Genomic DNA, 16,325 nt, shown 5'->3' on the forward strand with positions numbered 1-16,325 from the left:
TTTTTTTTTTGTTTTTTTTTTTTAATATGGTCCATTCAGGTATTGTCACCCGCTGTCCACTGGAGCTTAAACTTCGAAAACTTATTAATGGTACCGGCTGGACCGCCATAATCTCCTACAATGAAGTGCGTGAGACGTTTCATGATCCCGCACAAGTTGAAAGTTACGTCAGAAGGGGTGAGGCTGTATATAAAGCTAAATATCATTACTAAGTTATAATTATAATACATTACAGGATATACAATGACAGTTCTACAAGTTCTTATTAGTTAAAATATTACTTACATGATAAATGAAGGTTGAGTAAGTATGTAGTGTTTGTCTTTTACAGCACAGAATATGCTTGCTGGAGATGGAGTAGGAATCTGCGATGATCTCATCAGTTTGGAGATCACATCGCCTGATGTGTGCGACCTCACGCTGATCGATCTGCCTGGAATAACAAGAGTACCTGTGAAAGGACAACCGGAAGACATTGGAGACCAGGTGAGAAGAAAATACTGATTAATTGGTCATTGTGAATAATCCCATATATTTATGCATTCGGTTCCTTTTGCAAATTCTGCAAAAGCAAAATAAATTGTTTACACAAAACTGAATTAAAAATGCAAAATTATTATGTAATTCATGTAATGTAATTTTTATATGTATGTAATGTAATTTTTTAAATAACATTTAAGAAAGGATTTAATAAAATATAATATAAAATAATAAATTTATACTTTCAAGTTGATATCTGGATGGCACTTGAATTAAACCTGCAACATGATGTCACGTGCATAATAATGTAGCATGCTACAGTTTAAAATGTGTAATCACTGCCTTTGATTAACTGCAGATTCGACGCCTGATATTGAAATTCACTTCCAAAAAAGAAACCATTAATTTGGTTGTTGTTCCCTGCAATGTCGACATCGCAACCACGGAAGCACTTAGAATGGCTCAGGGTGTCGATCCTGATGGCTTAAGGACTTTAGGTATAACTTTTCATATGAACTACAGTTTAATTTTCACATTAGAGTGTGCAGAGCAATTTCATTCATATCTATTCAAAAACTTTTTTATTGCTTCAGCAATACTGACAAAGCCAGACCTGATAGATAAAGGAGCAGAGGCCGACATCTTACAAGTACTGCAGGGTAAAGTGGTTCCTCTCAAGAAGGGCTACACCATTGTCTGATGCAGAGGCCAGAGTGACATCAATGAAAACGTTTCTCTGGTTGAAGCCACAAGACAGGAAAAAGAGTTTTTCGCCAAACACACACAGTTCAGGTATTGAATTAGTAGAAATTATACATATTCAATTATTTGATATTTTATGTAATGTTCAAAGACATTTAAGAGTGCTCCTGTCTCCACCAGTTATCTTCTTGAGGAGCAGAGGGCCACAATACCCTGCCTTTCCACCAGACTCACTAAAGAGCTGGTCGAACATATCAAGGCAAGTGTAAACATGATGAAATATGCCGAAACTTACTCTAAACACTAAACTCACGAGTTATTCCTTATTTTACAGTCTTCACTTCCATCTCTAAGAGATCAAATTCATATCCACTTGTCTGCAGTGAGGGTTGAGCTTAAGAATTATTCTGATGGTCCTCCTTTAGAACCTGAGCGAATGGGGCCTTATCTCAGCAAGGTACAGTAAGGAAAAACTTCATTACTTATATTGTACAATATCTGAAACTAGCCTGACTGAAATGTACACACTTGAACTTACTTTTGTTGTATGTGTAGAAAATCTTGGAGTTCAGTGACCAGATAAGCGAGTTATGTAGAACAGGAGAATCAGACACTGGGAACCTCTATTCGTACCTTCGACCAGTGTTCAAGCAATGGGAATGTCATCTGAGTAGCTCCAAAGCATCATGTACGTAAAATTGATACATAACAATCTTAGTATGATTGGACACAATGTACAACACAGGTACAGTTCACCTGTATGACATTATGTCATCATTTAGCTACTCACCTTCACGTCGTTTCAAACCTGCATAATTAAGCGCGAATGAGGCTGTTGTTGATACATTTAGACCAACAATATAATTGCGAGCGAGAAATTGCTTTATACAACAGTCCAATGAGCAAGAAGTAAATATTGAGTAGCCTAACTTATATATTTGGTATAATATTGCCAGTTACTGGCCAATCGTTACCTCCGGCAATGAGGTAATTCACTCATAAAGACTTGTCGCTTGTCGCCACCTACTGGAATAATGTTGTAACTGCAGAAAGAGTCACTAGAAATTCTCCTCCACTAATACAAAGACATACAGCTTTTCTGGAACAAGTGGGGTGATGACTGCTTTATTTTTACATACAAAACTGTCACTATTCACTTGTAACCTTATAATTTGAGATGACTATTGTAGGTTTATTTGATTTTAGTCAGAGAGTCCGTAAAACAGATGACAGAAAAATATGACGAGGCCCATCGTGGGAGAGAACTGGTGACCTTCAGTGACTACTGTGTGTATGAATCAATGGTGAAGAAACATGTTGGAGACCTTAAACAACCTGCTTTGGATACTTTGAAGTTCATCCGAGGTTGATATTTGGAAATTAGCTTGTATTTACATTACACGTGGATTACATGTGATATGATTAATAATTACAGTTTTCATTTAATATCTTAGGTATTGTGCAGAAGGAGTTCATGGTCATGTGTGAGCTGTGTTTCCCAAACTACCCTCATCTGAGACACATAATACTGGTAGGTTAAATTGACAATTGTTGATTATATTAAATAGACAATTAAAGTCTACATTTTATTCTACATTTCATTACACTTTTGGTGTTTATTCCCTTAGAACCATATTGACGACATTCAATCAAAGCAAGAAAGCAAGGTGGAGAAGAGGATCCATGAGTACATTAACATGGAGAAACTTGTGTACACGCAGGATCCCATTTTTACCCAGAAAATTGTAGACTTCAAGTTTGTGGAAAAGCAACAGGAGTACGAGTCCATTAGTTTGGATACGGGAGAAAACGCAACCTCACCCCACAACTGTGCTGTTTTTGACACCAGGAGCTTGACGCCTGATAAACTGATCATCTACTACGAGGTTTAAATCAGTTCTTGATTTTAATGTTAACTGCTTGTGTTTTTGGTATTGAATGCACTGAAAACCTCCCACATGTTCTCTCAATCCATCAGATAGTGTATCAGCGTCTGGCCGACTACATTCCCATGGTGATCCTGCTGTTCATACTGAAGGAAGCTGCTGTGATGCTGCGGGCTCATGCTATGGACCTGCGGGATGGAGCTGATGTTGTGAAGCTGCTCGTGGAGGACACAGAAGCTGGACGGAAGAGAGCAGACTTACACCAACGCATGGAGAGACTGCGCCTGGCACAAGAACGCATCAGCATTTACCTCTGAGACAGAAGTTGCCTCTATTTTTTGTCATATGCTTGATCACTTTTAAAGTCAGCAGCCAAAGAAATATCAAAATTAAAGAACAAAAGTGTAGTTTGAGGTTTTAGGAATCATATTTTTTAGGTTCAAGGTTAAGGTTCAGTTTAATCATGAATAATTATTTGAAATAAAAAAAACCTTAAAGATGAGTGTGAAGTAAGTGTCTTTTGTAAATGACAAAGCATCAGTCTGCTTGTACCTACTAAAAGTGTTTTTGAAAAAAAAAAACAGTTTCAGCTTGTTACAGTGTCTTCTCCACCAACTACGATGTAATAAAACAAAGCTATAATTCATAAATTCTTTTTGTTAAATTTTTTCTTTACATGTATGAACTTAGGTTTTAGGTCTTTTAATTAATGTTATTGTTTTGCTGTAGTTAGTTTTGTTTTGAATGTTTGAAGTCATTTTTGGGAGGATTTCAGTTCCCTCCAATAAACTTGGACAAAAATGAAAAATCAAGTGTGCTTAGCAACTGACACAGGAGTCATAATTTTCCTTATATTCTATGTTATAATATTTTATATTGTTTTAATATTAGTTGCTACAGAAAATAATGATACTTTACACTAGATGGTGCTAGTCTACTTTACTGGAGCCAAATAAATATGTTTACTTTTACTGTTTAGGGCAGTCAACCAGTAGCATGTAGTGTGAGGCTGAGAAAAACCACACATACTGCCATAATAAAGCATATTACAATGTTAGTTTAAACATTTAACCTAGTTAAAAGTGCGCTTAAGGTGTATATTCATTTTGTTCTTCATAACAGTGAAAACAACTTACGCCAAAGTACGCCATCATTTTTGCTCATACAGATAAGACTAATACTTCATTCGGAAATGTAAATGGCTTATTTTTGTGTGTATTCGCAATATAAACAAAATGTTGTGCTTTTGTAAAACAGAGAAAACAAACAGGATGCGCTTTGTGACGTCTCAGTCTCCGTGAACAGGGACCCGTCGAGCGTGGGCTAAAATGCAAAGCTCTAAACTCAGGTGCAGTTTAACTTTGCCGTGTCCGAAACTGATGGTTTATATTCACAATAAGCTACAGAATACATGTAAGACTGAATCCATGAAGGGCTAATAATGACCGTAAGACGTTATTCCACAGTCCCTAAACTGAGGAATGACCTCCCTCAATCTATTCGATCTGCCAAATCCTTACCCATGTTCAAAGCTATGCTAAAACAACATCTTTTAAATACAAATGGGTTCTTGTTTATGTGTGTTTATGCGATGTGGGTGTGTATATTTTTGCTATCTTGTGTTAGCTTGCAATTGTGAAGCACTTTGGGCAGCGTGAGTTGTAAAGCGCCACTCAGCGGTCAAAAGCTGCAAATGCATTTTACAGACGCGGCGGTGGCGCCCACGGCGGTAAAAAGCACATTCTGGTTGTCCACCTACTGTATATTTATATTTTAAAACATTTTGCACAATGTATAGCACTGCCAACACACTCTGTTTTTACAGCCCTCTTGCCTTCAGTGCCACATTTCATCAATTTCAGATGCTAGGGGGCGCTAATAACAAAACAAACAAAAAAAAACAGGGTTGATATTCTTCACCAATACAGCTGTATCCACAGAATCTGCTCTTTTAAGTTTGGTAATTTTCTCCACTTTTCCAAACTGCTTGGACCCTGATGATTAGGCTATACTGCTTACTATATTTACTGTTTTGTCTTGTTTGTATGTTTAAGTTTGTATATTAAACAAAGTCCTTTACCATTTTACTAGCCTGTACCATTTTACTTGTAAAGAATTTACATCATTTTCATATATATTTTTTTGTAGTATTCATTTTATTACATAATGTAACTTTGAAACAATTACATGTAACAATACAATTTCTTCTCCACAGACCTTAACAGAATTCAATAAACAAATCCAGTTCTTATCATTAGGGGAGCTGATTATTAAAGAAAATTAGTTTGTCCTGCTTCGGGAGCAATTCAGAAAGTGGAATGATCATCTTAACAGTTCAAAGACGTCCTGTCAATATATTTTCATATTTCTTAGAAAATTTGAATTCACTGTTTTGCTATTCTAAGAATTCTAAGTTCAAATGAAAAAGTCAATTAATTTCAAATCTTTTTTTGTTCCCATACAAGGTAATGATAAGATTGCAAAAATAATACAATTTATTCAGGAATACAGAGGGAGGGAACTGCTCGGCTTCAGCAAATACATAATGTTTGAGGGGGATCTGCAGGGCCATGTGGCCACTTAAAGCACCAGCCATTAAATTACTCAACACTATCAAAGGTATTGTCACACATTTTCATGTTCATGTGAGAGTATTGAGTATAAAACCAAAATGAATAGAGCACAAATTAATGTTTTTGTAGTTTTAGCACATCTGAATTGTTACAAATTTGTTGCTGTTTGTCTTTTGAATTATGTATTTTTTTTCTCAAGAAATAATTTTAGAGCAATTCACTGATGTGGTTTATCAGTGTTTTCAGAACTACCCTGTTCTTCAAAATATCACTTTGGTAAATATTCCTTTTTAAGGTTGGAATAGAAATGTACATCAAACTTGCATTGTTAATCACGTTTAATTAAATTCACTTTTCTCTGTACTTCTTCACTTGACTCTAAAATAATAAAATCGATATCATTCAGTCAAGCCAACAAGCCAAGGCAGAGGTGAGGATCTCAGAGCAGTTTGAAATGAAAAACATGATCTACACTCAAGACCTGATTTACTTGAAGTTCTTGAATGAGATTAGCGATGAGAAATTTTTAGAAGATGAATTACCTGTCTTTGACATAAAAAGCAAGTACAGTAAAAGGCTGGAGGCGTATTATGAGGTATACAATATGACAATATAACGTTTTCTCAGGAATAACTTGCAGTGTTTGTGCTGTGTGCAGGTAAATTTAGTAGGTTTTGTATTTTCTTTCAGATTGTGGAGCAGCGGATGTCTGACCAACTGCCCATGATGATCTCCTTTTTCATGCTGAAGGAAACTGCTCAGCTTCTGTCTATTGACATGTTGAGTTTACTGGATGGGGCAAATGTGAGCGTGCTCCTGTTTGAAAACTCTAATGTTGGTAGAAGACGCAAAGACCTACAGGCCTGCCTGGACCGTTTGACTGCTGCTCAGGAAGCACTTAGTGATTTTATTTGAGGGATCATCTGACTAGAAGATATTACCTGAAAATGCATGATGTATTTGACAACCTAATCTATAAAAATCTCTTCAGCATATGAATACAGTGCATTATTTAAACTTTATCTAATGTATCTGATAATGATAATCTATAGAATGTATCTGACAGTTTAATTCATATAACTTTCTTCAGTATCGTAATACGTTTCAGCCATTGTAATGAAATGACTTCCAAATAACCAATTAAAAATCATTTTGGCAAACATCTTGTTTCCATGCCATTCACATGGTATGTTGTAAAGGTATCTTACTAGGCTCTCTCTGTGGATCATGGTTGTCTGTTTGACCTTCTTGGGAGCTCTAAAGAAATTAAGAACCGCATTAGAAAAAGGAAAAGTTATGAACAGTTTTGGGTGCATGTGTCTCAAAGTACAATCCAGCTGCAATCCTATGATTATCAATATTAAACACTTGACCTGCTTAGAAACAGCATATATTGTGAAAAGCGCTATACAAATCAAATTTAATTGAATGAATGACGTTTTCACTTTTTAAAATCACTTTCACTGTGCACTTGCTTGTATGAATTATCTTTTGCCACGCATATGATAAAATTTCTGAGTTTAAGTTTAAGGTTAAGATTCAATTTAATCTTTAATAAGTATTTGCAATATTTAAACCCGCAAAGATGAGTATAAAGTGATTGTATGACTTTTGTAAATGACAAAGCATGATTGACAGTTTACTTGTACCTACTAAAAATGTTTTTTGAATCAAAATTATAATAAAAAAGGTGTCAACTTACAGTGATTTCTCCACCAACTAATGTACATCTTAACACAACAAACCTATAATTCATAAATTCTTCTTGGTTTTCTCTTTATGAACTTATTTTCACTTCTTCAAGCAAATATCTAAATAAACACAAATCAACTTTTAATCTTTAATTTATTATCTATGGGTGTGATACAAAACGTTTTATCACAGGTGTCATATGCTACAAATTGAGTCTGGCACACTGATTCTCTGATTCTCTTCAGCACTCCAGAAAATAGACACTGAAAGCCACATTAGCCAACTGAATAAACCAGTTGATTCTTAAATGACTGAAAATATGGTCCACACCCAGATTTGTGTCTTACAGAAGTGTCACAAACATGAGTATGAAACCTCTCTTGTTGTTTCATCAGCAGCATAAATTCCCTGGATACATAAGTTGATGTGAATGCATAGTCTTTCAAAGTGTACTTCATTTGATATTGAACACAAACACGGTCACATGCACATTAGAAAATGTCACCCTTCTCTGATGTTTGTGCAATCTCTCTCTCAAAATAATGACATGAAAATGTCTTTGTTCTCTTTTAAACTAGAGCTGCGAGTATCACTAGTTACATAAGCGCTTATCCACACAGGTGTCTAATTTTGTTGCGGTATGCGCGAGGAAATCATGCGTCACGTTAGTTCTGGCAGGTCACGTTAGTCAAGCTCGCATCAGCTGACTCTCAGCTGATCCCCATCTACCTATAGAAATACGACACCCATCCAAGCATTCATATATAAGTTCCCTCAGTATTATCAGCAGTTTTCGCATTGCTCAATAGCTAATTACCCTCCTCCATCCCCAACTCCTCCTCTGTCAGTCAGGATTCAGCCTTCTGATTATCCTTTGAATCAGACTAATTCTAAAATGTGTACATAAAATTATTGAACTTTAACGATATCTGCAATACATTTATGTTGGTTCTGTTCTGTTTATCGCTGCTCTCCCTGCTCTCATCCATGCTAGGCTGCTATGCCAATACCAATTTCTTGTACACCAACATCTAATGAACAGATGAACTCAGTGAACTCAATGAACAAAGGTTATATGCATAAAAATAAATAAAAATAACATTAATTCAAATACAAATACAGCATTTTGTAGGATACAGTAATACTTACAGATACAGAGTCAAATTTCTCCCTTAGGCATGGTTATCTCATTAACTTAGGCCCTGCATTAGTACATTTTCGTTTTTAAAACGCTCCTTGTCTACACTGGCATTCTCACTGCATTTCAGAAATGATCCGTCCACACAACACAACTGAAAACGCATGTCACATGACCATTCATGCCGGAACAACCATAGATATGTATAGGTAAAGCCCTATCATGGCGGATGGGTCTATGTGCTTGGAGCGGTCGAATGGGGAATCTACCTATACAAATCTATGGGTTCAACAATGAGCATGATGTTATTGTTTACACGGTCATCAAGGATACGCAGAGAGATTGTGGGCAGCCACATCATTGTTTTCAAAAGTCTCTGTTTTGGTCTGTTTACGCTGAAACGCAACCCCGGAGTTTTCAAACTAAAACAGAGTCTGCAGCGTTTTAAAAAATTGGCCTTTTCCAGGGTCGAAAACACAGAAGAAGTGTAAACGACAGGTGTAACCGTAGCAAACGTTATGCGTTTTAAAGCGAAAACGCACTAATGTAACTGGTGTAAATGTAGCCTTAAGTCAACACAGAGAGTTCTGATTCCATCAAATCCCAAAATTCTGGAAATGAATATTACTAAAGAAAAAGTTTAAAACAGTAGTAGCACCCCTGCTGAAAAAAAAAAAAAAAAAAAGCTAAAACCAACCTAAGTTGGTTGGCTGGTCTTAGCTGGTTTAAGCTAAAGAAGCAGCCAAAACCCCTCTAAAACCAGCCTGCTGACCAGCTAACTAGGCTGGCTGACCAGCTAAAACCAGCCAACCAGCTTAGGCTGGTTTTAGCTGTTTTTTTCAGCAGGGTCTTCATTGGGAAAACAGAGAAAGCCCTCATTTTAAACAATTGTTACAAGAATTGTCTCATTGTTTGGCTTTGGAAAAACTCACATTTATTAAAGGTTTTCAAAGTATGGATTCACTTTAGGCCTGTTTGTCACACCCCTGCTGCTAGGAAAAAGCAGGCACGACGAAGATCATATAATCAAATCCTTTTTAATGGTAATCCACAAGCTAAAGAGGATCTAATACACAGGGTAAACTTAAACAATGACTGACAAACTGAGACTGAACAGACAGGAACTTAAATACTTAAATGGCCATTAAATATTTAGTGTATGATGCCGATGGCAAGTCATGTAATGTATTACAGCCTTAAGGAGATGACAAAACGGCAGTCTAAAGGTCCACTCTCAAAAGGTCAGACTATATCAATTCCTACTTTCTGCCATGGGTCTGATGGCAGACTTACAGGCTTAGGTTGGACAGGTGCAGTTTTTGCTGATTTATCATTCATTTCGCAGGCCAAGCAGGAGGAAACTGCAGACTGCACTTGAGCATCCATCTAAGGCCACTAGAATAATTCACGCAGCCTTTGTTTGGATTGAATAATTCCTCATACGTCATACGTATGCATTATCTGTGTAGCAAAGCAAGCGCGCTGACCACTGGGAAACCTATCAATGCCCAGTGGTCAGCCTGTCAATCTGTCAAGGCTCAAACTCAATTCCTGGAAGGAATCAAACACACCTGATCAACACAACCCTAATCAAACACACCTGATCCAGCTAATTAAGATCTTCAGGATTACTAGAAACCTCCAAGCAGGTGTGAGCTGAAGCTAAACTTTGCAGAGCTGTGGCCCTCCAGGAATTAAGTGTGAGACCTCTGCTGTAAACCAAACTGCCAAATTCTTCCTATTAATATTCTTTTATCTTAATGTTTCTAAAATCAGTAAAGACAGTGTTGAAAAAAAGTTTAAAACTACATTGCAACAGGCAGAACAAGTTATAGTTAAGACCTTTGTGTACATTCTGTGTGTACATTCACATTCTTATAATGGGTGTGGCTGTGGAACACTATAAATTCAGTCTGACAAACTTGTAATTTTTTCTCTTCAGCATCACCACAAACACTCCTGTTTGGGGGAAACCTAACTTGCACAATTTATTAGAGATATTCAAAAGGAAGGACATTATCAAGGACATATTTTTAAAACTAACGTTTTATTTATTTTTTCCCTCTTTCATTTTCCAGAAAATGTCCAGTTCAGGCAGAATCGACAAAATGCACATCTCAGGCAGTTTCTCATCTCCAAGTAGTGCTCATGATGATGAAGATAGTGATAGTTCTCAAAATGAAAGGTTAGTATACATTTTATTTTGCCTATTAAGCTAAAATTGAATTAGCAATTTAATTGATTTTGAGATAAATATTTATGTTATTAGAAGCCTGGCTTATTATTATTATTATTATTATTTTGCCATGAGCTCTAGATAAAACAAAACAATTAGAAATGTACATTTATATACAAAACAAGGCAAATACAGTCAAACCAAAATATATTCAGACACCTTCAACATTTCTCATTATCAGTTTATTTGCTATAGTTTAGAAAATGGTAATAAAATATGACAAGAACTCAGAGTTAAACTGTGTCAGAAAAAACTTAAAGGGGCCTTTGTTTTTATTTTGTGCTGTTCTCCGAGGTCCACTTATAATGGTATCAACATTTTTACATCGAAATACATAATAATTTAGAAGTAATAATCTATTTTCTGTCCTGTTTTGACACCCCTTATTGGAATGCTTTGTTTGAATAGGCGTGGAGGATTGTAGACTTGGAGCGCCCACTGGTTTGACAGCCTATATGTCCTTCATAGGTGGACGCTGCTGTGATTTAGGATAAAAACGCATAAATACTCAGTGCATATCAACCGATCTGTAAAAACAGGTAATAGAGACCACATAATAAAAACAGTTCTGTCATTACAACTCTCGGAGTGATTTGCATGGTAATATACATGACAATGTCAATGTATTTGGTCTCGGTGGAATAGATCTGCTATGCTGCTACTGCTGCTGCGGCAGAGCAAGTACCGAAACTTATGTCAATTATGTCATTGTCATATTGAGTTAGATCTATCGGACTGCGCCATGCCAGAACTTTGTATTAACACACTTGTGTGGTGCAACATTACTGTCAGATTCAATATAGTCGGCACATCATTGTCATTAGGTTCAATATTTCTGAAAATGCTGCATTGAATTGTGCCTTGTTTGTAAACGAATCAACGGTAAAATGAAGTGAACAAAGGACCATTCATTTAAAATAAAGTTCATCCAATCTTTCCTAATGTTAGGATCAGAAGGAAGTCAATGCAAAGACTGTGTTTTTCGACAACTTGACACTGCACAGCATCTTGTTGTCTTCGGAGGCATCTTTATTGTTTGATTTCTGAGTAGACCTGCTGTTTGCCTCTCGCTAATTACAATACATGTGCAAATCGGTGGGCGGGGCTAAACAGATAGCTTTGTAGAAGCAGGTGTTTATCTTCTTCTGAGGAGGCGGTGTTTAGCCACACTATTACATCATAAAGTGGCACATTCCACAACATTTTGTGGAAAAGTTTTGTGCTGAGAAATATATGATAAAAGGGCATAGCGCCCTCAGAAGACCACTATGATTATATGAATACATTACCAACATGTGATTTTTTAAATATACATTTTTGAAACATAAAAAAAGTGTACCCATATTTTGATACTCTATTTTGAATGTGGATACTTGATTATAAATGCCTGACAAATGAAAGAAGACATTTGCGAGTTATTCCATTTTACAAGTACCCAGCAAGCAATTTTGCGTTTAAAAGACGTCTATTAGATGTCTGGGTAGCTATATATCCAAATATTGCATCCAGTGCTCTTTTTGTTTTCTGTGTCACAAAATATCACGTTATTATCTTGGTATGAAAACAGCTGCAAATGATTCAGTGTTTTAGTGAACTGTCAAACAGCTGTTTAGTGAATCAAACAGCCTTAAAAAGACATACATTTAGATCATTACATGAGGTGATGGTTAAATTATAAGCACCTGCTATGGTGGTTTTGTCATCTGCTTTAAATGCTCAAGCTTTTTAAGGCAGGATGGATTCTGATTTGCTGTCAGTGTTACTGTTGGGGATTTGTCAATGGATTAAAATATATAAGAGAAAGTGTATATAGACACTGAATTAAGTAATATAGTGCGAACAGTGACGTTTTACAAATAAAATGTACTTTTTTATCTTTATAGTCACAACATGAAGGGAGAGGTTCACAGTCATTTAGAGGAGAACATTCGTCCATATATTGATCTGATTGACACTCTGCGATCAGTTGGCATTCACAAGGACTTGGCGTTACCGACTATTGTAGTGATCGGAGACCAGAGTTCTGGAAAAAGCTCTGTCTTGGAAGCGCTGTCTGGAGTTGCATTACCAAGAGGGAGCGGTGAGGACTGGTTTTACTCTCCTTTGTTATCTCTGCTATCACACCTGTTTTACACTGCAAGTGTGAGTTGCATGTCAGCAAAACTGTAGCAGCAAATGCAGTTGTACATTCACACCAGCAGCTTTTCTGTGCTATTATCTCCTAAGCAGAAATTACTAAGTAACTAGAGTGATGTGATGTCCAACAGAATTTAGGTCCAACCAGCTCCAATATACCTGCCTGCATGTTTCTGAAGACCTTAATCAGCTGCGTCAGGTGTGTTTATTTAGAGTTGGAGCTAAATTTTGCAGGACAGTGGCCCTCCAGGAACAGGTTTGGACAAGGCTGGTATAGTGCAAGTGAAAACTTTCTTTTTCTCAGTCCCACAATTCACCAGGGACTGGTTGCACTTAAGCCCTATTCGGACCGTAATTTTTTCTCATATGGATGTCTGTGAAAATAAATTTACATATCACCTCTGTGATAAAACTCGTGGATTCAGATCGTGATTTATTCACAGTGGAGAAGCGAGTTCTGTGATCCTGCGAACCCGGGAACGCGCTGCTCACGTTGTGCCAGTCACATGATTGTCTAGCTACTGTAAATAAAATGTAATAAAAAATAAAAAATATTTTTTACAAATGTATTCTTATTGTGTAAAATGTATTTAAAAAATACTTCTTATGTAAAATTTATTCTTATTATTCCAAGCATACTTTATAATATATAATCCTATTTATTATTTGATTATTTAAATCTGCTGTTTAAAAATAGGAAAATAGACGCACTAGTTCTATATAATTCTACGCGATATAGTCATGTATATAATTGTATGTAATACACATTTTAAAATTGTACTGCAGCTGCTGCCATAATAAAGGTCCATTTCGAATGTTTACGTGCTTTTCTTCTCTTTCTGCTCCTAGTCGCTGTGATGGAGCAGTTATAAAATATTGCTCTTCTAAATACTTTCCAGCATTTCATAAATATGCATGCAAATTATACAGAAGCACAACAGTTACCTTACGGTGTTCGGGAGTGCTTTAAAACGGGTTAAAACAATGAATTTTAAATCGATTTCTTCTTGTAAACTCAGAGATGTGGATTCGGACGGCAATTACATTTCCACACGACCTTGGTGTTTGTCAAAAAACAGTAGGTAATTCGGCCAGGGATTTTTAGATGGGTGGTGAGAGATAAACACCGACATCCTGGATTCGAACTGCATTAAAATCACCAACTACCCCCTGTAAATGTTGAAAATCCCCTTTGTCCCCCTGAGAAACCATCCGAATTGGGCTTTAGCCTAGCTTCATGAAGGGATGCTAATTTGCAACTTGAGCACTACCAGAGATGGTCTGATGGTGCATTCCATTTGTAGGGGAGAGCGGGGCACAGTTCTCACATTTACACGACTTTGATCAGTGGATGTTAATAGCATGTTAGTATCACACTCACCTAGTCGGTTGCTTTTTACATGGATATATTAAGTAATAATTATGATAAAGTTTCTCATTATTATGAATTCCAAGTAATTACTACTAGAAATGTTCACATTATTGTGAGATGTTAAGTCATTAAAATAACGTTTCTCAATGTTATGAGATGTTAAGTCATTATTATGAGTAAGTTTCTCATTGTGAGAAACGAAGTCATTCATTACTAAGAGAACGTTTCTCATTATTATGAGATACTAAGTCATAATCATAGAAAAATTTCTCTTTATTTTGATATACTAAGTCACAGCACGACATGACAGCATTGCACAGTTGCTGCAGACTTGTCAGCTACACATTCATGTTGCTGTAAGGTCCTATTTCACCACAGTGAAACTTCAGTTCTTCCCAAACCTGTCCTGGAGGAAAACATACCATCTTGCAGCGGAAACCAAGAATTAATCAGACTATAGGCAATGTTTTGATCTACTGCCTGGCTTTTGTTTGCATGTGCCCACTAGCATCAGTTACCTGCGTTTAGCTGACAGGAGTGACACCCAGAAGGTTCTTCTCCTGCTGTACCCTGTCTGCCCCTTCATTGTGTTGTATATGTTCAGAAAGGCTTTCCTGCATAGCCCTGTTGTAATGCTCAAACCAACCCATTTGGCACCAACAATAACCTCACAGTTTTAAGATGGGGTTCAATCACAGTTGATCCATGATTTGAATGGAACAGGCCCCACGGTTCAGCATGCATGTAACTTGTGGATTAGTTGCAAAGTTTAACCATCATAGAGTGAAATATTATCATTTGTATGTGTAGTCTTGCAGATTTAAACCATTCAAGTGATTTTAAACCATTCAAGCTCAAGAAGAGGCAAAAGAATAAAGAGTTTGGCACAGAACTCCGTTCTCTTTCACATCTCCTTGTGCTTGAACAGACACATATGCAAAAAATTCTCAAAATACCCATCTCAGCAAATATTCTCATAAACACAGTAGGTTATATCTTAAGTGAAGTGAATGTAAACAATACGAAATTGGATGTGTATAATTATAATGGATCTGTGCATTCGGTCTTAAAGTGACAGTATCCTATAAATACCTGCTGCTATCAGTGCCTTATTTGTAACTTTGTTCCTCAATTTTTTTGTTTTTGTTTTGCTGATCTGAAAAATCATCTGATCCGTGACCACAAAAAACAGTAATCTAAACCTTGAGTTTGGCAATCCGTCACACCCTTTGTTTTAATTCACTTATTCTTACCCATTTTCTGTTTGGTCTGAATAGAAACTTAACGTCTTGACTGTGTACAGTATTTGTGATTTTATGCATTGAGTTGCTGCTAGATGATTGGCTGATTAGATATTTGCATCAATTAGTAGGAGTTCCTCACTAAGTGTAAATTCAAGTTGAATGCCAATTTTAAGAGAATTATTTTTTTATTATTTAATATATAAAGCACGTCTTCAATAATTTTCCACTGCTAGTTTTCTTTTGATTACTAACTCAATTGTGTTTGATAGGAATTGTAACCAGATGTCCATTAGAGCTGAGGCTGAAGAAGGTAACAGGAGTCAACTGGAAGGCTGTTTTAACTTACCGTAAGAAAACTGATTTATGGATTCAACATCAGTTGCACAAGATTAGTAAAACTGCTTGCAGTCTCTTTTTCTTAACTTGAGGGGTTTCTTGCAGTTGACTCAAAATTTTAACCATGTTGCAGGGCCTGTTAAAGCCAGCAAACAGGCACGTGGACAAGCAACACCTCACAATGAGAAGAAATTTGAGTTTGAAGATCCTTCTTTAGTTGAAAGACATGTTGCAGCAGGTTAGTAAAACAGCATGTTGCAAAGCTAACAGCTAGTGTGATATTTCAATAAGTATAAAAATTACACAAATCTCATACATTTGCGCAAATACAGAACACAAAAATTGGGTAAATACTATATGTGACCCTGGACCACAAAACCAGTCTTAAGTGCAATTTTTCCGAAATTGAAATTTATACATCTGAAAGCTGAATAAATAAGCTTTTCATTGATGTATGGTTTGTTAGGATAGGACAATACTTGGCCGAGATACAACTATTTGAAAATATGGAATCTGAAGGTGCAAATGTA

General features: G+C 36.4%; 2 protein-coding genes across 2 annotated transcripts in view; both read left to right on the forward strand.

The window, feature by feature from the left end:
• LOC107753647 (interferon-induced GTP-binding protein Mx) overlaps positions 1-6,556 on the forward strand; it is an 8,517-nt gene extending 1,961 nt beyond the window's left edge. Inside the window, 16 exon segments of the mRNA XM_074560224.1 lie at positions 40-177; positions 332-486; positions 839-977; positions 1,074-1,272; positions 1,363-1,441; positions 1,517-1,639; positions 1,738-1,870; positions 2,389-2,547; positions 2,637-2,713; positions 2,811-3,068; positions 3,161-3,371; positions 5,534-5,645; positions 5,647-5,687; positions 5,841-5,917; positions 6,027-6,236; positions 6,332-6,556. Of these exon segments, the coding sequence (XP_074416325.1) occupies positions 40-177; positions 332-486; positions 839-977; positions 1,074-1,272; positions 1,363-1,441; positions 1,517-1,639; positions 1,738-1,870; positions 2,389-2,547; positions 2,637-2,713; positions 2,811-3,068; positions 3,161-3,371; positions 5,534-5,645; positions 5,647-5,687; positions 5,841-5,917; positions 6,027-6,236; positions 6,332-6,556 (2,336 nt within the window).
• Positions 6,557-10,383: 3,827 nt separating this feature from the next.
• The window catches only part of LOC107753560 (interferon-induced GTP-binding protein Mx3-like), a 13,232-nt gene continuing 7,290 nt past the window's right edge, over positions 10,384-16,325 (forward strand). The window contains 4 exon segments of the mRNA XM_016569727.1: positions 10,384-10,656; positions 12,591-12,787; positions 15,729-15,806; positions 15,929-16,033. Of these exon segments, the coding sequence (XP_016425213.1) occupies positions 10,553-10,656; positions 12,591-12,787; positions 15,729-15,806; positions 15,929-16,033 (484 nt within the window). The 5' untranslated portion in view covers positions 10,384-10,552.

The sequence above is a fragment of the Sinocyclocheilus rhinocerous genome, unplaced genomic scaffold (genome assembly GCF_001515625.1).
Source record: "Sinocyclocheilus rhinocerous isolate Xijiao unplaced genomic scaffold, SAMN03320098_v1.1 scaffold200, whole genome shotgun sequence".
In the NCBI taxonomy this organism is placed as follows: Eukaryota; Metazoa; Chordata; class Actinopteri; order Cypriniformes; family Cyprinidae; genus Sinocyclocheilus; species Sinocyclocheilus rhinocerous.